This window comes from Melopsittacus undulatus, chromosome 9, assembly GCF_012275295.1.
Source record: "Melopsittacus undulatus isolate bMelUnd1 chromosome 9, bMelUnd1.mat.Z, whole genome shotgun sequence".
Taxonomy (NCBI): Eukaryota; Metazoa; Chordata; class Aves; order Psittaciformes; family Psittaculidae; genus Melopsittacus; species Melopsittacus undulatus.
Window position 1 is genome coordinate 42,342,916 of NC_047535.1, and position 22,887 is coordinate 42,365,802.

General features: G+C 42.1%; 1 protein-coding gene across 1 annotated transcript in view; it reads right to left on the reverse strand.

The window, feature by feature from the left end:
* FGD5 (FYVE, RhoGEF and PH domain containing 5) overlaps nucleotides 1-22,887 on the reverse strand; it is an 89,751-nt gene that overhangs the window by 59,784 nt on the left and 7,080 nt on the right. The window contains exon 2 of the mRNA XM_034066430.1: nucleotides 16,783-19,711. Within this exon, the coding sequence (XP_033922321.1) occupies nucleotides 16,783-19,711 (2,929 nt within the window). The remainder of the gene's footprint in view (nucleotides 1-16,782; nucleotides 19,712-22,887) is intronic.

Below are 22,887 nucleotides of genomic sequence, written 5' to 3' on the forward strand. Positions count from 1 at the left end.
AACAGAAAAGTAAACTGCTTTATTAAGATAATAGTGTCACCAATAAGATGAAACCATGACAAATGCATTACCTTAAACTATACCAATAAGGCTAAGATTTTCTATAGAATTAACCATTGTAGTTATATAGAATATAATTCAAAATTAAATAAATATGCATATATAATCTCTATATATAGCAATATAGGAGTCATAAATAATTCAAAACCTTATATTTTATTCTGCTAATTGATATTTTTCTTTAGTTCTTTAGAAGCCCTGCTAAATAAACTTTCTGCAAGAAATAAACTTCAATGCAATGGAAGATGCTCATAAAAGTGCAGGTGTGGAGAATAAGGGGAGAAATAGTCCCAGAGTTGGCAGTACCTGAATGGACATGGTAATCTGCAGCTAATTCTCTTCCCTGTAGCAACAGTATGGCTGAATGAGAGCACATTGCATATTCATTACCTGCTGCTCCTCCAGCAGTTGTCTGTAATCATTCCAAGAGTTAGCTAGCACCACAAAGGAAGCAATGGACTTTCTAATCTTAAATGGACTGAATAAATGCAGGATGACAACTGCAACTCTTTTATTTAGCACCAGTTACATTATAATTAGCAGAGCTGCTGATAGGTATGGAGTAGGGAGAAACTGCATAGATGCGCTCTACTAGTTACCTTCACTGTGAGCATGTGTTGTGAGCATCCAGAAAAGGTGTTCTGGCATATACAGACTCTCTGGTTATTCTGCTTCTATAGTGATATTTGCATTTGACCTCAGAGGAAAAGGATGTTTTACTGAGCACAGGATGAAGCCATCAAGGAGAGAGAAGCTGAGCTGACCACTGTAATAGCTCTAGCTACTTTTTGTTAATTTTGTTGATTTTTTGTTAATGAAATAAAGACACAAGTCTCTACTATGTATGATCCTTCTGTAGCACAGGTTTGGACAAGCCTGAGCACAGAGGGTCTGTGCATGGGAAGTGAGAGAGCACTGTGGAGATACAAAGCAGGTGTGAGAGCTCATAGAACATGACTCACAGACTGGCAAATACAGTATTTTATCTAGCTTGAATGTGCAATTCTCAAAGAGATACTTGCCCTTCTTTTAATTCCACACCTATCCTTCAAATGACCTAGCAAATTCTCCCCCTTTCCTTGGTAGTGATCACATGAATTCTTTATGATTTTTATTCAGCCAGCATTAGTGAGATATAAGAGTTTGACTGGGGGATTTAACAGTGGCAGAAATACCCAGCCAGGGTTACTATAATTAAGGTCTAGGAAAACCATGTATTTTTGTTCATATAAGGACGCTTGGCTGTATGCTCATTGCTTGGCCACACACAGGTGACATCTTGTCTCTTCCCTTAGTGCCTCAAAAGAAAAAAGAACACCAACACACACACACACACACACCGGCCCCAAAACAGCTCAGTTGCTGGATATATGGAAATCTAAACCTAAGGTCTGTCAATTCCACTGCGTGACTCAAGTCCTCTGCACTGATAAGGATCAGATTACCTGCAGTTTGTTTCAATGAATCTGAGCATGAAGTGATGCATCCTAAAGAAAGGCTTATAAATCTCACCTGCCTTTTGCTTCATGGCCTGGGCTCCAGCAGTGATCATGAGGGGAGAGGAGGAGTGCTCTTTCCTGTAAGGTGTTTTTATTAATGTATCCCTGGAACTCTCAGTTATGCTCTATGATACAGTGGAGTACCCATCCATTCCATCCAGTGGCTGGTCGGAAAGGCAGCTGGTTAGGTTGCTAAGATGTGCTGGCAATGTCCCTTCAAATGCCAGTGGAGTAGATCCATTACAGTGTCTAGAAGGTATGATGGTGTGTGTTGTAACACACAACATATTTCTGCCATGCAGCTGAATCTACTTAGACAGTGTAACTGTGCTAGAAATTTGTTGGTTAGTCAAGAGCAACTCAGCACCTTCCTGAAGCAGCAAGTAGTTGTGTAGTGTTCAGATATGCACTTCTAGTGCCACAGGGGTTCCCACCATGTCAATCATATGGGAGGGAGCAGGGCAGTGGGAGACTCCTGTGACTGAGGCCATCTCCAGGGCAAAGCAGGTGTGATGTGGACATCCAGATTCCCCCATCCCAGCTCCCAAGCACCTCCTTCAGGGACAGGGGACTTCTAAAATTCCAGCATAACAAAGTGCACTTTCTGGAGAAAAAGACTGTGTGGCTTATCAGTAATCACAAGAGTGTAACACACCATCACAAGCCAGCTGCAATAAGCTTCCTTGGAGTACACTGGTTGCTTTTGGAAGTAGGTTTCAGCTCTTCAATACTTTCAGTGTAAAGAACAGTATGAACAAGCATATATGAAACCTGTGCTGTGTTCATATTTGAACCAAACAGGATTGTCTCCTAAGGTATATCCAGCATAAAAGATGATCCAAGCTATTAACACTTAAGAAGTCAGGCAAAGGATATATTGCTGAACAACTTCCAGAAACAGAGCCCAGAGTGTGTTCAGGTTTTATAACCACTGTGGCAGCAACCAGTAAATGACAACTGGATTATCTCCCTGCCACTTCCACTTTGGTGGGAGTACCAGAGAGGCAATTGCCAGGACAGAGAAAGAGAGAACATTTGACGCTGTCTTTAATAGGATCTGGGGAGGAGAACAGAAAAAAAGAAAAAAAAAAAGACAGAACATTTCTCTTTCTAGAGATCCTGATATTTTTTTTCTTTGCATCTGATGCAAACTGCAAATGAGATTGTTGTGGTTTAAGCCTAGCTGGCAATCCAGAACCATGCAGCTGCTGGCTCCCCCCTTCCTTCCCCTGCTCCCTTAGGGATGGAGAGGAGAACTGAAAGAATGTAACTCCCATGGGTTGAAATAAGAGCAGTCCAGTAACTAAGGTATAAAACGAAACCACTGCTGCTACCACCAATAAAGATAATGATAAAGGAAATAACAAGAGGAGAGAATACAGCTGCTCACCACCTGCCGACCGATACCCAGCCCAACCCGAGCAGTTATCTAGCCCTTCCGGGTAACTGCCCCCAGTTTATATATTGGGCATGACATGCTGTGGTATGGAATACCTCTTTGGTTAGTTTGGGTCAGGTGTCCTGTCTCTGCTTTCTCCTGGCTTCCTCTTCTCCCTGTCAGAGCATGACACGGAGAAAGTCCTTGCTCAGAGTAAACATTACTGAGCAACGACTAAAAACAGCGGTGTTATCAGCATTGTTCGCAGGCAGAAAGTCAAAAACACAGCACTGCACCAGCTACTAAGAAGGAGAAAAATGACTGCTACTGCTGAACCCAGGATAGAGATAATGCAACTTATCTACCACCAACATACTTGAAGGGCCAAAGAGCCCCCTGATTTAATTCCTGGAAATTTCTTATGGTTTCAAAAGTGCCTGCAAGTAAAGATCAAAGCAGTATTTAATCCAAACTGTCACCACAAGATGAAGAAAGCAGTAGAAGAAGCTAAACCACATCCTTGGTCCCATTCCTACAGTGGAACAACTACTATTAAAAGCTGGTGTTACCAGTAATTATCAACACATGGCTCACCATATTCACTGCTTTCACACAGTGGCAAAAGGAAGTAAGTGAACTGTCTGGTTTCTTGGCACTTCTGCACTGCCTTCTGTGGGGATATAAAGGCTTTTTCCTTAGGATGTTTCATCTGTTCATTAGTGAAACCACAGTTCTATATTGCTAAAAGACAATTCTTTCAATTCTTTGCTAGACAGAGGCAGTGGTGTTGAGTTCAGTTAGGTCTAGATCCACCAAAGCTCTGAAACAAATGTCAGTTTTAACCCTAAATACTTTTCTGTCTATGCTGGTGATTGTCTTGGCAATTATTTGACCTGGGTCAGCAACAAAGGTCTGTAGGAACTACCTAGGAAGGTACCGACAGTTTTTCTCTCTGTGGGGTTTGTCCTCTACAAGTACAACCTCCCTCAAGCCATCTGAGTGATGATGAGATCAACACATAGAATTGAATATGTTTATTTTACAGAGGGCTAGTAAATTGCTGCTATAACCTTCCCATCCACAGACTCCAGCCTCTGCCCATTCTGATTCCTGTGTCATAGGTATCTTAGCTTGTAAGTGGATATAGATATAGTGGGTACAAGGGAGAGACCAGAATCTCACCTGAACACGGATGGGTTATGCAAAGCCCACGTACATAAAATCACCTCCATCCAGAGGGGAAGGAGAAAAAGACCACACACAGCCCTCCAAAAACCTCTCTATTACTGGACCAAATGGATTGAATGCATCTTTTTTCTACATGCAATATCCCCATCCCTGGCTTTCTTTCAAGTCACAGGGCCAGCAGAGTGTTCAAGTTCTGTCTTTTTCAGACAGTGACATTTTTATTGCAAAAAAATTAAAATCACATGAACTCAGTGCAATGATGGTAACTGGGAGAGGCAGGGGGTGCTGAATGACCCTGTTTTATTAAAACTGATTATTTATTTCTTGTATCTGTTTGTAAATTAGGGTGGGTTTTTTAGTCTTTCTGCAAAAGAAAGGCTCATTACTGAAGGAAATTAAAGTCCAAATGCATTTAAAGCCAATAACCTATTAGTGCAGTGTAGTTTAGCCAATCAGATCCTTCCTACAGCAGATCATCAAGACAAATATCACAGCTGAAGTCTGAAAAAGGAACGAAAGACATGTCTGCTAGTAACATACATAGCCTGACAAGGCAAGGTAACACAGGGATAATCACGTTTTACACTCCAAGGCAAAGCTGTTAGGCTTCCAAGGCCAGAAAATTCTTCCTCACACCACAAACATTTCAATTTGAATGTTGCTCTTTCTTGCATTGGTGTGGTGCAGGATATAGTAGCAGGTACTAGGAGTTCTGGTCAGGTGCAGAAAGCTTGTGCTCAGTTCTCAACAGCTTTAGAGACAAAACTCTCCCACCTTCAACCACTGTTCCTGGAGGTGTTCACAGAGCAATGGAGCTGGGGCAGGTCTTGCTCTGGAAGGGAAGGCAGGAAGTAAGGACCAAGCAGGGATTTGGGCTGCCTTTCAGGGAATGTCTTCTGGCCCAGCCTGGGTCAGGATAAGCAGAGGAGGGATAAGAGAAAGCCTGACAGTGAATTTTTACCAGCCATGTCCCAGGTGTGCTGAGATGGATGGGCTGCTCTTGCTTAAGGCTCCTGCGCAAACCTGCACAGCCAGTCCATGTTTCAGGCTCAGCCTCATGTACTCTGGGTGTACAATTCCCCTCCCCAGCCCTGTGGCTTAAAACCACTAGAAAAACAAAGCAACAGTAAAAGCTGGACATGCCTGAAAACACAACACAGTGGCCTCGGGCCTTGGACAAGTGGCACCCCCTCCATGACCTGTGGCTGCCTCAGCTTGTGCTCAGCCTGGTGCTCTGGCCCTTGTCCTGCATTTTCTGTAAACAGGGAACACTTCCTCCCCAGAGATGACCTGGCAATGAACTAGCAGGGACTGATGCTCGGCTGGACTGCACCCCGTGACCCACCATGCCAGAAGGTACAAGGGGGCAGCGGATAATACATAATAGGTTATTAAAGGTAGTTCTGCCTTTTATAGACTCCTTTGAGGACATTATTTATATTGCATGTCAGCCACCACAGAGCTTTTACTTTCATTAAATCATTAGCTTCACAGGCACCTAGGACTTTGCTGTCCAACAGCACCAGCAGAAGTTTTCCTTAAGGAATGAGCACAGCTCTTCTTATGCTTCTCTTTTTCTTCTTTCCCTTGCTAAATCACAGCCCTGTTGTTCTCCAGCACACTACTGGTCCCCACCTCTGGCAACCTTTTGCTATGCTGAATCCTTGCAATGCTTGGAGACCTGAACTGAGAGGGGCAAAAAAAAACCCAAGTGCTTGGCACTGACAAAAGTCTCTGTTTTCTGCTGTGAAACTCTTCTTCCTTCCCAGACCGTGCAGGCCATACATCTCCATCATGTTGAAACTGCCATATTGCACATCTGTCAAGGGACAGAAGATAGCAAAGAAAATACCTACTAATTATCAGGATGGGTTTCAAGTGATTTGCTGAGCAACCCCTAGTCACAACACAAATGGCCTCTGACAGTGAAACTGCCCAGCACTTTTGCCCTGTATTATACTATATTGCCCTCTATAAAATATTCATCTTAGTGACAGTCTGAGTTTGGATACAGTGGTGAAAAACTAGGAGGAATTTACCCTGACTTTAGTGGAGTCACTTGATATTTATACGTGTGATCTTTGAGCAGAATAAGACCCTCTCATTTCACTCTGACCCCCCTGAAAGACTTATTCCTCTCATAAATCAGTGACAGAATAAGCCAGGACATAGGACTGCATTAATAAGGAGAAGATCTCTCCTGTAAGAAGTGACCTTCAGCTAGTCCTCTCAGTGTGAGAAGTACACCTTTGTGGAGCAACCACTATCTGGGAAGCAAAGCTGAAGCCCCTGCCCTACTGCACATTCTTTGTCATTATCTTCAGCATGTTTCTTAACAACTTTGTGCTTTGGCTGTCATTTCTGTAAAAGAAATGAGTAATGTCATGTTTAAAAAGCAAGTAAGACTGAGGGCTTTGGACACTGGTCTGCACGAATCACATGTGGGAGTTTTGCAAATGGAGCTAGGCAGAACAAAGGCATGTTTCTAATGCAGTGTGGGCTCTCCTGGTGATGCTTAGTGTTGGCGGACTGCTTCTGCTGTCCTACAACCATAATATAGGTTTAAAGTTTTAAATAGGTAAACCCCGGCTCTAGATGTGTTTCATGGCTGCACGAGGAGGTTATTGACTACACTAAGAACCACAGAACTAGAATATTTTGGCAAGTCCTGTTCCTTAGTGTCTTCAGATTTGTACAATACAGCAGCCGCTCTGTACTTTTTGCACATATGATACAGCTGGGACTACACTACTGATTCTGGAATCTAGCCCGGACTGAGATGTGATTAGGTGTCAGTTAGGCAAATGTGATCCTTACAGCAGCAAATGGATCCATCTCATTATAAGCCTTTCAGAAGATCCAGCTTAACATAATTCTTGATTGGTAATAGAAGTGAAAACTCAAAGGAGAATAGCAGCTTGGAAATGGTGTCAGTGAAATGCAAACACAGAGCTGAACTTGAGTTAATAATCATTTGCTGCAGCCAGATTTTTTTGTGATCTACTTATTAATAGAAATCTGAATTTTTGGCACCCAGTTCCAAAAGACAGAAGAACTGGTGGAAGAGAGAGGGCTTGGCTTTGTGGTGGGAAACATCCTTGGACTTTTTTATAAGCTGTTCAGAGTTGTGTCAGGAAAGACACAACTTTAGATAACAGAGAAAATGGTGCTTCCAAAGCAGGTAATGCCAGTTTTCAGTTTTTCTTTTCTTCCTTCTAAAGAGGCATATTTTAGTCTTAAATTAGGAGAAGAAGCAGGAACACTACCAATACACCAATGAGTCCAAATAAGAAAATGATCTCTAAGCATTGTCATAGCATTATTGATTTCAATTTCAACCAAACAGTTGGTCAGACGCATGGGGAAATAAAGGCAGAACATGGAATTTCAAAAGTGGTATTAGAGCAGTAGACACCCATGACCTGTAATGGCCATTTCTAAAGTGGAAAAGATGCTTCTATGGCTTTAACGGGTCCCTTTCGATGCAGTAACATCAGTCTTTCAGATCCAGCAGTATAAATGTGTCCAAGTATGCAGTGTGAGTACCTTCAGTAGCAGCTGGCAAAGAGATCTCACCAGTGCTTGACATATTTATGTCCTGTGATCAGACAATTAGCCTCACAGTAACTTGTCATAAACTCTTCATTTGACATGTGCCTCAGGCTGAGAATCATGCTGAGGTTAGAAGGGAGTTAAGGGAGAGATATAGGAACAGTGTATCCTCATAAGGTGTCAAACTGCATCCCAGCCTACCAACTCTGCAGAAGAACAAACCAATAGCGACTGTGCAGGATTGCATACATGTATACAGTACTGGTTTCAACTTACAATACATCAGAACAATAATCTGGTTAGATTCTGTTGGGCTTTCTGAGGTTTGATAAATGATTTTAAGATTCTGAACTATTAATGGATCCCAAAATAAATTTTATGGGGGGAAAAAGCCATAATGAGGTGATTTATGGGATGAAGTCCAGGTGCTAATTTTAAACCCAAGAATTTTGATTTGGGTGGGGCCCCAAGGTGATATTTGACATTTTCAGGATGAAATATTGTAAACCTTTCAGCCTGTTCCTTTCAAATTCAAGCTCTAAGATCTGCATTCTACATTTACCACAAAACAGCCAAGTCCATCAAAGAGGCTAAAGCAATGTGGGAAAGTAAAAAAATACTGTTTTGATCCGGATGTGGTAACCTGAGTGATGCACACACTCCCAGTGGGTTGGCTACATAACTGACATGGGGAAATCACTGATGGCGCACAAAAACCCCTTTGCAGATAGGAGTTAGTTAACAAACTGTGGTCTTGAAGCCACTGGCAAAAAAGGTTGTAAAAGGTCAAGAGGTAATGCTAACCATTCTGAAAAGATCTTGTCTGGCCCTATATGGTATGGTATAGCAAGATGTTTTGCAGCAGGTACACTCTTCTCTGCCCTAAACAATGCATTTACTTATCACTTAAATGAAAAAATTATCTGGGACGAAAACCAGACCTCGGGGAAGCAGAGACTGGGTTTTCTATATCTTAGGCTACAGCATACAGGAGTTTCCATTAAACTCTCTCAGAACAGTTTATTGTCCACATAGAACTCTTTATGAATTTTTCCCTTTTGGAAAATGTTTGCTCTCACTCGGTTTCCGGTATTAGACTGAATTACCAGGGCAGTCACAGAATCACAGAATCCCAGAATCCCAAGGGTTGGAAGGGACCTCAAAAGATCATCCAGTCCAACCCCCCTGCAAGAGCAGGGTAACCTAGAGTATATCACACAGGAACTTGTCCAGGCAGGCCTCGAATATCTCCAATGTAGGAGACTCCACAACCCCCCTGGGCAACCTGTTCCAGTGCTCTGTCACTCTCACAGTAAAGAAGTTCTTCCTGATGTTAACGTGGAACCTCCTATGCTCCAGTTTACACCCATTGCCCCTTGTCCTACCACTGGATATCACTGAAGAAAGCCAAATCATAAACAGCTGCTCAGATCCTCAAAGGTACAAATTCTGGAAACACATGGACACCATCACGATACAACTTCAACATGTCAGCACAACATGATTAGGGTGTCCTTCAGATCAACTGTCCTCATTATAATACTAAAAATCATGCCTTCAGGTCAAAATATCCCTTGCCTGTGCACGTGTAGCAAGGATAGTAGTGATATGATCTTACTTAAATTAACTGACAGATCTTTAAGTGGTGAGAGGGTTCTGAGGAGTTACTAACCTGAACTGAATTGTCTAAATCTGTGAATTTTGCATGGGGTGGGTGCCAGCTCTGGGGATACCACCTCACACCTCTTTTGTGCTCAAACTCAGGGTAAACAAATGCTTCAGCTCTGTATGTGAATTGGTTGTTGCACACTGGAAGATGGACCCTGTTTTCAGGACAACAACTCCAATTAGAAAAAGATGGTACATTTCACAGAAAGAAACTGATGAAATGGCACATATCATAGATCAGAGATCAGGGGTATGTTTCTGATTATTCTTTCTTTATTTTTGGCGGTGTAATCTATTCACTCAAACTTCGAACCAGAGTCTTTGTGGTCTGTTTTCATTTTATTGCCAGCTTGTTTTTTCATATTTTCTGTGGAAAATACAGTAAATTCAACATAATGAACACCATGCTGCTCTGCAGGACTCAAGATGGAAGGGTAGTTGTCATTTCCCTGTATAGCAGGATCACCTGCTTTTTCAATGCCGTGCAGTCAGGTCTGGGAGCAAACCAGGGGTAAAATGCAGTACAGCTAGGATCAGAAGGAAAGCTGTCTAGATGACAATAGTAATATTCCCTGTTCAAAAAAACAACCAACCAACCAATAACAACAAACAACAACCCAAAAACAAGGAGAAAGTACTTTTTTACTTGAGTGAGACTGAAGAAACTCCTCTCTTACTGCCGTCAGCATTACTCCAACTATTTTGCAGCCAGAGCCACAAAGGAATTTGTACAGATTATACAACCTTTATTGTTATCAACCAAAATGTCCTTCACTTTTGAGGGATGTTTCATGGATGGTCAGTCCTGGCCTAAATCTCTCCCACGGAGACTTTCTGAAGCTGTGGCCGTTTATGTTAGATGTGTCTTAGCCTTAGGCTAAGATCCCCAAAATAGTTCTGCTACTATGAAAAGGAGTTTAGACAGTAGATCCTTTGAAACACAAGCTGAGAACTGAGCTGTCAGTTGCTCTTAGGCCAGCATAGGCTCATCCTGCCATTTGGTCATGGGGTAGGAAAACACTGAAAAATGCTTTTTCTTGCATCATTGTAATAGTAGTTCTTAGTGCTGGTGCTGAAAGATTCAGTGACCTTGGGCAGTGTAAGGGAAACTGTGTCTGAAATGCTTCTCTCCCCCTCACAGAGACCAGTCCTGAACAAAGCAGTGCCCAGCCTCTTGGGTTTTAAAGTTCTTGAGCTCCTGCAACCTGCGTATGCATAAATACCTCCCTATCAGAAGGGCAGGGAGGTTTGGCAGCCTTTCCTATGTTTTCAGAGATCTAGAGACATAGAAAAGGAACTGATACTACTAAGAAACCTCTTAGTATTACTGAAAAGTTGCCCTTCCAGTATGGACTCCCTTTGGACCTAAAAGCACTTACTGAATTTGAGATTCAACTACCCTGCAGCCTTACCAGGAAAACAAATGGAGCTCCTGGAATTCTAAACTAACCATGACCTTCTACCTGGACTTTTTTCCCTGGCATTCTGGGGAAACATCAAGTGAACTGCATTTTCCTGCATTTCAGAGGTTCACCCAGTGCTTAAGCAGAATATGTCCAGAGAGAGAGAAACAGCTGAACTGCTGGTACATGAGGCTGAGTGGAAATGTTCTCCTCTGCGTGGCTCTCCTCTGCCTCCTGAAATGTCAGTTTCAGTTCCCAGATTACAATTCGAGTTGGCTACAGTTTTGCTTGGCTGAGGCTTTTTTAGTTGAAAAATCAGGCTTGGAATGATTAAAAATTGTGTTGATTTGTGACATTTCCCTGGGATTAATCTATTAATGAATTCTGATCCTGATGCCCCTAATAATTCTGGAAAATCAAAATTAACTTAATTCTGCAATTCAAAACTATGGTGAATTTACTTCAGTATCTCTATCTTTCCCCATACCTCACTCCCCCACCCCCGCAAATGAAACAATCAGAATAAATGCTGGGAACTACAGAATTCCCTTTTTTCTTCCCCCTCTTTTCCTAGGCTTTTCAGTTACACAGACACATGTTACTTAATCTCTTGCAGGCACTGAAGCAGTGTTTTCCTCTAGAACTGCAGTCAAAGTTAACTTGGCAAGATAACTTGTTTGTCTAGCACAGTTTAAAATATGTTTTTACATTTTTGTCACCTTGCTATATGTTGCTCTCACTGTGGCTCTTTACCCTGAGTGTATTCACTGTGATGCATTCTTTCTTCACTGCCATTGTCCAGATTTTTTTAAGCCTGACGGTGTGAAGGCAGAAAGTTTAAAGGAAAGATTTTGAGGTGCTCAGTTTTGGCTCACATATTGTCCTTATCCAGAAGACCTGACTACAAAAGATATGTTGTACTGTATGCAGTCCAGTTCTTCTGAAGGCATGTGTGCTAAGGGGGAGACTCTTCTGAGCTCCTGTAGCCAGCTCTCAGAACTAAGAATACAGTCCTATACCTGGAATCCTATACCTGGAATGTAAGGGGGTCAGAAACACCAAACTAGCTGTCCTTGAATAGGTCCATCTGCCCAGAGGGCCCAACAGAGAGATGTAGTGAGTTAATACCCAAGTTTCTGGCACAAATTTACTGAATGTATTCAAGACACAAGGACAGACTTTCAACAGACTGAAGAGGTATTTAATTTGAGACAGCTGAGAATAGCTGGAGACTGCAGAATCCAAGCAACTATTACTTGTCTCAGTTCTTTAGTAGCTACTGGTATTTCCTTGGAGAAGTCTGAGGACATTCCTGTGATACTGTTAAAGCTGATGTAGCATGAGCCAGACAGAGCACGAAAAGGTGTTCACTGATGAAAGGTCTAAATCTGTTTGCTCCAGGCCTTTTAAGGATACCATCTAATTAATCCAGCCAATTACTCATGTGAAAGTGTTCTTTTTAAAGGGGTCTTGGCAAAACAGATTGCTTCTTATATTTGTTCTTCCATCCATTAACTCTAATTGGTTGCTCAAGATAAAATTAACTGTTGTATGGCACTGACCAGCAAATCTTTAAGACAGCTTTTACATTAACCCCCTTGGGTCCTGTAGAAAAAGAATTCTTGTAGGATAATTAAAAATGTGCCATACATTATAAATAACTTTGCTGGGTGGCACAACAAACCATAAACTCCTAGTTTAGATTTTCATTTAAAATGCAATAGCATTCTGCTGGTTTTGTCGCAAATCTAATCTAGAAATAGCTCCCATATTGTTGAGCGGTGGATTCTGGAAAGGCAGCAGAATTGTAATGTGCAACCTCTAATTCAATAAATCTTCTCAGTAAGGCTCAGGGTGGGGGTGGGAGAGGAGAAAGGCATGCGCGTAACACTTGGTGACAGTAAAAGACCTGACCATTTTAAACAGGCTGCATCTTGCTGATCTGCAGTCTCATTACCCTGTCTGCAGTACATGTTTTCTTTGTGTGTGTGGTGCTGGGAATGCTTAAGTCACACCAATATCATGTCTGTGTTTACTAACCGTCATCCAGGGTAAATCTGCAATACACAACAGACTCTCTCCTCTTGTGTAACCCCACTGAAATGTATTACTGGCTCATATAATGTAAATAGAGAAGACAAAGAAATCTACCCTGGCTTACAAGCCCTCAGGACATGAAGATACCCACATGTAAACACTCCTCCTTCTCTGCACTGATCAGAAATATAGCCATCAGAATGGAGTCCAGCTGCTAATAAAGCCAACATCTACTGAGGACTTCAGCATAGCAGGGAATTAGCACCTCTATGTTCATGCTTTAATGACAGTAACCTTCCAAACAGACTGTGTTTTGTTTTTAAGGACTTTTGAGTGCTATGTAGTTCAGGCATAGACACTGGATGGCATGAGCTCTATAGTTAATTCTCTAGCATGCAGGCTATCTGCACTTTTTCTTTCTCACTCATTTTCGTACATGGACTTTTACAAACGCATCTGTCTGTGACTAAAGCACATGAGGCGAGTGATCACTATATCACAATATCCTTTACAGAAACCTTCCCAACTCATACTTCTGGAATGAACTTAAGTGTGTGAATTTGAGTAAAGCAGACCAGCCTTTTAAAACAGTTTTGGTTTCTTTTCTAACAGGAGAACAGAGTTGTTTTATGAACTGGAACTATAGCTGCATTTTTTTGAATGACAGACTGAATATGTGAACCACAGCATTCCAAAATACTCCAGAATGTTTTGGCAATGAGGAAAGCATACTGAGGCTATGATCTATGGCAGGCAGAAAGAATGACTGAGACTTGGCAAAACTGGTAAATCCATATTATGGATTCTAAGTAGAAAGCAAAACAATGGAATGAAATTCTGAAAACACCCAGCCTGTGTCATCCTCCTGACTGTACCAAAACTGACAAAAGACTCTCTCCATCTCTCTTAAAAGCACTGGAAGTGGTACTATGGTAGACTACAGAATGAGTGTTTGAGGTGTCTCCCATACCCTTGAGGTTTATCAGACTGCCATGTGCATGGCTGATGCTCTGAAGGTCAAGCTGGGTTAATGAAGCTATTCTTTAAGACATGACAGAATACTTCAGTTCTGGCTTTCATCTGATGGAAGTTTAGCCAGTAACTTTGGTGAAATTGCTCCGATTTACAGCTGCTGAGGGACAAGGAAATGCTGTAGGGTACAGCGTGCTGTCCCAGAGCTGGGGCACATGTGTCTCTTGCTTTCAGACAGAACAATTTGATTGTGTTGCTCTGCACTTTATAGCTCAGCTCTTCAGAGGAAAGGGGCTAGAAAGTGACTTTTGAAAAGCAAATGAAAATTGAGTCTGATTCAGGCTGTCTGGACTGGAGAAAGAATAGGGGAATTTTATTCAATTCCACTTACGTCCCACTATTTCCACACTGTACAGAAGGCTAATGATGATCTATACTCTCATACACCTGAATAAGAGTTTAATTATTGATACCACATAGCTAAATGTTGGGGATAACCGCACTTCAATAACGGCACTTCAGGGGATAATATTCCCAGTTCTATTCTCGCAATGGTAATTCTAAGTTAAGATATATTTCTAGAACACTTTCATTATTATACTTTTTCTACAAACTTGGTTGCTTCTAATTAGAAATTATTGCTTTAAATCTACTCCACATGGGCTTTCCTTTTAAGCAAGAAAATTAAACAGTGAATCTTCTCACCTGTCAATCTCTGTAAAACCCCCTCCCACCTTGCTCTTCCCCAGTCAAACAGGGTATTGGAGGTTCCTGCATTATTATAATCTTTCATAGCACTCTCACATTCTGTTCTCTCAAATGTAATGAAAGAGTTGCACTTGGCCATTCATCAAAAATGTAGCAATTCCATAAGGGATCAGCAGACACTAAATACTAGTGCTCTGCAGGTGAATGCTCCAAAGAGAAGTTCATGGGCTCAAGTCTCACATATTGCAAGGGCTTAATCCAGCACATTTGTAATCTCAAATGGTTGAAGTATGCCTCGGGATATGAGCAGACAGGAGTTCAAAGTAATTTTAATCCCTGTGTGATTGTGGTAGGGCTGTGTTTTATAGGTATTCATATTACAGAGCTTAAAGCTATTGAGAGATACTTTAGGCAGAACTGCTTTAGTAGGAAATAAAACATTCATGTCTATACATCACATATGCTTGCATGAATAGGTTAATGTATTTGTTGTTGTAGGATTTGCTTTGCTTTATGATCAAACCACACGTTGTTTCTCCGATTATATTGTGTTATTGGATGTATATTATCCATTTAATTTCATCAAAGCTTTGTCTTTGTCCAAAATATCCTGACAAATAAAGCAAATAATAGCTATCTCAGCAGCAATGTATGCATTGCTGTCTGCCTGATGCTCTTTCCCTCCACCCTGGTTATTTTGATAAAGGGGTTGGTCAGGAGCCTAGCCTTCATTTCTCCCCAAACAGCAAAAACTGCATGCACAACAAGCAGCAGACTGAAAAAATATGTTCATGCCTTGACCTTGAGACTTCCTGAACCAGTTTGGATTGGCTCTCCCTTTGAAACAACAGGCTTCCACAGGAAGTTCATAAATGGGCCCAAGTCACAGCAATTGACGTAGTTTTAGTATTTTTAACTTGGTTCTTCAAGAACTACCTAAGATGGGCGGCTTTTCATGAACACAAAGGACTGGCCAGCTTTTCCACACGCAAGCATCAGCCTGCTGTGCACAATGCAAACTGCTGAAAGCAGCGTGAAGTACAGGCTCGCTAGCACAGCTTCTGCCTAGCGCTACCCTGCAGATGTGTGCTCTGTGGAGCTCCACTGTGCTCCACCACATCCCAGTGTTGGCACTAGGGCTCCCAGCACCGTGAGCAGCCAACATCTCCACAGCTGGACTACAGACCTGCATCCCAGACCCCTCAGCTTTGGGCACATTTGGGTTCACAGCTTAAGCAGTGATGCAACCTTGTTCCCCATGCCATACTCGCCTCTCCCACCCCTGCCAGTTCTTGTCTCTCTCAGAAATACAAAGCACTGTACATCGTTCTTGCTTAGAAATCCTTTCCAAGATTTATTCAGAGTTGTTAAAGTTCTTTTACTCCTCAAGTCTGAAATATCAAAAGAGGGATGTGTGAAATGCCCATTGTTTGTTCCATTCACAATGACGAGAAGATCAGAAAAAATAAGTGTTGCAAAGAAACAGAAGCATTAAATCTTTAGAAGAATGATAGATGAAAATGGACATTAACCCCTTGCTTCTAAGATGTTTATCTTTTTCACACATTTAACAGAATGCAACTGCATTAAAGATATTCCTTTTCATTTACTGGCTTTGCACCTTGTTTTCTCATTACCTGTTTAACATGAACTTAATGGCAAACACTCTTGTTTACATCTCTGCACTCCACTGATTGTATGCTATAATCCGACGACAGATTCAAACTCAAAAGTCTGGAGTGCACTCCTCCTATGCAGGACATTTTTTGTTTGCAATTTAAGTGATCTATAAATCAGCAGCTCTGTCAGAGGGCAGTAATCATAAGCTTTAAAGCAACTTTTAAAATTAATTGTCTAGTCTGATTAGCTCATGATTAGGGATTTTCTGGTCTGTACTTCACTGATGCATGTTGAAAGATAAGTTATGTGTATATTGTTGCTTTGAGAAATTGACTGTAATGAAAAAATGAAACAGGACCCCTTCCAGCAAATTGGCTCTCTTTTCCTTCAGTCGAGAAGTCAGAAAGCTTTCCTACTGAAGAACAAAGCAAGCTGCCCCCACCCACCCAAGCCACAGGAATTAGACCCATTAGATAAACCAAGTATTTTTAAATGGCTTTTTTTGCTTGGGTTTTGTTTTTTGGTTTTTCCCCACTCACAAAGGCTTATCTTGTATTCTTCCAATCTTTCTCTTAAGCATTTCCTGAGAGGGGTATAGGCCAAGCAACGTGGAGGTTCTGCCTATGATACATAGTAGGGGCGGCCTTGCCTGTTTGGTCAAGGCTAGCAGGTCTTACATAATAGCTTATTACAGTACCTTTCTGTTTCCTGGTCTGTGATTTGCTGCTTGTTCTCAAAGCCAGTGAAGCTGCTCATATCCACATAGCCGTCATTCTCATTAGCAGCAGATATTGCCCTGCTGGGATCTTCAAAAAATTCAGTAAAAGTTCCTGCTCTGGTGGATCTTCGAGGAGGAATTTGTATGTTTTCATAATCAGAGCTCATAGCAGGAATGTTCTCATAGTCAGATGTGTCAGCATTGGGAAAAGAAATGGACCTGGGTTTTGTTAATGGGAGTGGCATGAAAGGAGGTCTGGTCCGGTCCTCGAAAGATTCCACCCTTGACACACTCCTGCTGAAGGACTTGGGTGTTCCTTTTCTTTTGCCATCCTTATAGAAAAGCACAGCTGAGGGAGACTCTGATGCACGGAGTTTGCCCACATGTGATTTTAGTTGAGGTGAGTTACTTAGGCTTCTCCTGTCCAGCTCCATCAGCCTTGGAGGCCCATGATAGCTGGACTCTGATGAGGACCTTGAAGAGGAAACATTAACATCTACATGGACTTTACTTTCAGCTTTTTTCTTGAATTTTAGAGTGAGGAACCTCTTAAATGAAGACTTCTTTTTCTTGGAATGCTTATCAGGTGAATCATTCTCTATCAAAAGTGAAGGGGAACTTTTAGTGATTGGCTTTTTGGTGATGTAGGCAAGTTCAAAAGGAGGTGGTATATCCACAACTGAGGATGGAGTAGATACACCACATGATGAAGGATGATTTCTCTGGGAAAAACTACCAGAGGAGCCATTGACACAAGGCAATGACAAATTGTCTTCTGTCCTTTTTATTCTACCATCGTCCAGTATACAGCCATCACTTTCCCTGTAAACAGAGACAGGTATCTCTCTCCCTTCAACAGAGTAAGATCGAGGATATAAAATGAAACGCCCTGACTTTGTTCGTAATGCCCTGTTGGCTTCCATTGGTTTTCCTTCCACTGTAAAAAAGCTATTGCTTAAAACTGTACCAGGGCCATTGTGGGAAGATGTTTCAGGTCCAGTTTCTTCTGGCACTGTTTCTGGGACATAGCCTGGCATTTTTCCAGAGAGCGACCGTGTCCTGGTGACAATACTTTTACGATCAATGGGCAGCAAGTTGTTTTCACCATCCATGCCTAATTCATCCTGTTTATTGTGATCAGCTCCTAAATCAGTCTGCCCATCATAAGCAATTTCATTTTCTGTGGGAAGCACGTAAGGGTCATCTATGGAATCATTGTTAATTTCTTTTTCCTCTGATTCTTCAGGCACAATCATCACTTCAGGGACTGCTAGATTTTCATGCAAGATGTGTCTGGTCCCACTTTCTACATTCATTTTGCCATGCTTACAGACTCCTAACTCTTCCTCAAGTGGGATCTGTTGAGGTGGACTTGAGACACTTTGGCTGAGTCTGTTTGCTTCCACCTCATTGTCTTCAAGTTGCAGCTTATCTGAATTAGAGTTTTCCACCATACTTTCACCATGCTCTTCAACAGTCACATTTTCCAGCTCTGGCTCTATCCCTGGACTAGTAGGTAGACTTTCAGAGATCACACCATCTTCATCCAGAGAGATCCCTTCTGTTTGAAGATTCTCATCTGAATGTTCCATGGGTATTTCCTCATCACATTCATTCTCATACGGAGCATTTTGGCAGCTATCATCCATACTCTGTGCATTCACAGTTTCTTCTCCTCTCCCAGAGTTGTTGCTTGCTTCACAGGCTACCTCTGATGTCTTTTCATCACTCCTCTCAGTGATCTGGCAGCCATCACTGTCATTTCCTGTGTTTGTATTATTGGGCTCATTTGGGTCTGCTTCTTCCTCTTCAGCAACTGCTTGATGGATGGACTTCCCTATACCGCTTTCAGCACTTGGTTCATCTTCACATGGTTCTATGCCAGGAGCGATTTCTTCATTGGCCTCATCAGGCAGCGTGTCAGGGCTTGCACAGCCATCGTTTTCTAAGTCCCCTTCTGTGTTTAAATCGAACTTTGCATGCGCACTGTTGTCATCATCATGTGCTAGACACCCAACTCCCTTTTCTAAAATCTCCAGCAGTTCCTCCTCCTCCTGTCCTGCCTTCTCACAACCTGGGATTGATTCATCTGCAGGTAGTGGCACTACAGTGGTATCTTTAAGTATATCACCCATTAGTTCCTCATCCCTATTTATAATGTTATCAGTGTCAATCATAAAATCACTGTTGTCCTTAACCAGTTCCAGGTGGTTAGAAGTTTCCTCCTTGTTTTTGGTTTCACTATAATCACCTACATCCTCCTCCTCATCAGTTACATTTTTGGAAGCATCACTATCCCCATCAGGGGCATTTGAGGACTCCTCACAAACTGCTTCAGACTGGTCACAGTCTCTAGTTGACTCTTCAGAGTGTGGTTCCATTGGTTCAGCAATATCTGAAGAGTTATGGTGCTCATCTTCAATAGCTTCTTGATCACTGTTATCCTCATCATTACCAATGTTATTCTCTTCCATGTCTAGCTCTTCTGGAGTTCCCAAGACTTCATTTTCCACAGAGGAATCTAGGTTCTCATCATGCTCGTGTTCCAAGTCATCACAGTCTTTGCTGGTCAGCTGAGCTCCAGGAGCTACAATGTATTCATTATCTGCTTCAGATTCTGAGCAATCAGCATTGCATTGGTTTCCTTCATACAGCTCACCATCAAGACATACCAGTTTCCCATTTGAGCATTTATTTAAGTTATTGTTGGTATAAACACCTGATTTGCCCTCAGTGTCAGTTGAGAATTTTGGCTTGGGAGCGATAGGTGGTTTGGGACCCCTTGACATAGAGTTTGGGTTATGAAGAATATCAGCCCTTGGCAGTGAAGGAGAAAATTTGGAGACAGCTACTGGAGAAAGATGACCAATAATCTTTGGTTTCGGTGCTAGTGGTGGCTTTGTGATTTCTGGAGAAAAGAGAGAAAAGCCATGTCAGTCATCTTGGTTTCTTATTAAAGCCAGCAGAATATACCCTATAGTAGACATTATCTTATACCAGTGACTTCTAAATCCAAGGGTGTCCAACCAATCAAAGGTTCAGCTCTTAAAAGAGACTTGACAGAGTGAAGCATATACACTGTGCTTCTATGTGGCACTACATGTAGCTATTCCAGGGAACATGGCTTAAGGCCAAAACTGAACTGTTCTGAACTAGATGCAGCCCTAGCACATGTGGGAAAAGAAAGATGTATGGCTGCAGAACCAAGAGGGTACCATATACAGGTACCCACAGATGAGCAGTACCCCTGCACTCAGAAGTACTAATGACATTAGTCTTCTTGATTCTGCCCCAGAAATCTCCTTGCCCTAAGATTAATATGAACAGTTTGATTCAGTGATGCTGAAGTGTTTCACTGCAATGAAAGAAATGCCTTTCAGCCACAGCAGCCGCTCCTATAACACAGTACAAACACTTTGTAGCAATGATTTTAATTTCAAAATATCATTTGCAGAATTCATCGTTGAACAAAATCAGTTTCTACCAACAGATCAAGGTTTAACTCAACCCAGCCAAACCGAAGTGAACACATGGTGCCCAGACACAGGCTTCCCATTTACCTTTACCCTGGTAACAAAATATGGAGTTACATGTTGTTTGTCAGACAACATAATCCTGAGGTATAAAATGATTTGCTAAAAGCTTGGCTTCTAGTTTACACTGGTTATGCAGCTGTAATGCAATGGGTGAATTACCTCAACCCAACATATGGAGTAACTAGGTTAAGTTTTCACTGTACAGCCTCTTCAATCCTTTCTTTAGTGAAAAGATCCTCTAACCTCCTGTAAATGTCAGGATCCCTTGCAGGTACAATCTGCTCTGAAAATACACGTTTAAAAAGTGAATTATCTTGTAAATTAAGGCCAGCCAGGGTCTCCAAATTATTTCTAGTGAAAGTGCTGACACTCATGCAAGGGAATTCAAGCAGACTGACAATAAGCTAGATTGAAGCTAGACAAATTAAGTCATATATGGCCATTTTACTCACAGTGCAGTTTACGTGCCACAGCCATTTCTAGCTGTCTTCATTCTGAAATGAATATTCTTTAAATAACTAAATGAAATGCTGAAAAGCCACATAAATAGGCAACAATAGGGATCTTCCCTCATGAGATTTTAGATGAGATGAAATATGTGGTGTGAAGAAGCCAGCACACCAAATGGTTACAGATGGTAAGAAGTAAGGAGAAGCATAAAATCATGGAATCATAGAATAGTTAGGGTTGGAAAGGACCTCAAGATCATCCAGTTCCAATCCCCCTGCCATGGGCAGGGACAACTCACACTAAACCATATCACCCAAGGCTTCATCCAACCTGGCCTTGAACACTGCCAGAGATGGAGCATTCACAACCTCCCTGGGTAACCCATTCCAGTACCTCACCACCCTAACAGTAAAGAATTTCTTCCTTATATCCAATCTAAACCTCCCCTGTTTAAGTTTTAACCCATTACCCCTTGTCCTATCCCTACAGTCCCTAATGAAGAGTCCCTCTCCAGCATCCCTGTAGGACCCCTTCAGATACTGGAAGGCTGCTATGAGGTCTCCATGCAGCCTTCTCTTCTCCAGGCTGAACAGCCCCAACTTTCTCAGCCTGTCTTCATATGGGAGGTACACGTTACTCTTTCTAAGGTTTCCTAGACATCAATAGGTAACTACATGGTTAGTCCATCAAAAATCTTTAATTATTATCTATTTTTAATTAACACATTGTAGTGGAAAAGGGGAAGCTCTCCACTGTAAGAAAAAATGACAGAACAAACTATTTCACCATGAGAGAGATAGGAACAATTCTTTGTGCAAAATCTTCATTCCCTATACACAGGAAATAGGGGAACATCATCTCAAGAGACACCATTTGGACATGGTTCCTATGTGAAAACCTATCCTAAACCACAGTATAAGGTTCAGGAGAGTAGCTACTGTGCTGTTATATTTTGAGTATTTTGGAATGCATACTTTCGACATCTGGAAGTGAATACAATTAAAATTCAGCTGTGCACCATACTGAAATGAAGTAATACTGGCTGCAAACTGCTTAAAAATGATTCTCTGATGGTTTGATATTTGTTGTCATGGTGCTTATTGTTATCTGGAAGCTGCTCAGAGGTCTCCACGCAGCCTTCTCTTCTCCAGGCTGAACAGCCCCAACTTTCTCAGCCTGTCTTCATACGGGAGGTGCTCCAGTCCCTGATCATCCTCATGGCCTCCTCTGGACTTGTTCTAACAGTTCCATGTCCTTTTCATGTTGAGGACACCAGCACTGCACACAATACTCCAAGTGAGGTCTCACAAGAGCAGAGCAGAGGGGCAGGATCACCTCCTTTGACCTGCTGGTCACGCTCCTCTTGATGCAGCCCAGAATACGGTTGCTTTCTGGGCTGTGAGTGCACACTGAAGCCGGCTCATGTTCATTTTCCCAATGACCAACACCCCCAAGTCCTTCTCTGCAGGACTGCTCTGAATCTCTTCTCTGCCCAACCTGTAGCTGTGCCTGGGATTGCTCTGACCCAGGTGTAGGACCTTGCACTTGGCATGGTTAAACTCCATGAGGTTGGCATCAGCCCACCTCACAAGTGTGTCAAGGTCCCTCTGGATGGCATTCCTTCCCTCCAGTGTGTCAACAGAACCACACAGCTTGGTGTCATCGGCAAACTTGCTGAGGGCACACTCAGTCCCACTGTCCATATTGCAACCAATTTCAACTGAACATCCTAAACTAACTTTCTTTTAGTAAAATGCATAGAATCAACTAAAACTGAGTCCCTACACCTTTCAAGCCAGAAATCAGTGGACCCCTTACTACCAGAACAAGGCAGTTTCAGGATTAACTCCAAGGAAGAAACATCACTGTGGAGGTATTATACCACTTCCTGCAGTGTCTGGCTTTTTCTAGGATATACCAGTTCCATTCCTGGGATGTGACAAGGCTTGAGCACAGCCTCTGCATCCTCATCTATGTTCTTGTGAGACAGTGTCTGTACGGAAACAAACTGAGTGATGAGAAGAAGACCAGACTGTGGAGAATGTCAGGGTCTCCCAAACTTTGTTTTATAAAGAAATTTGAAATAAAATTATGTACT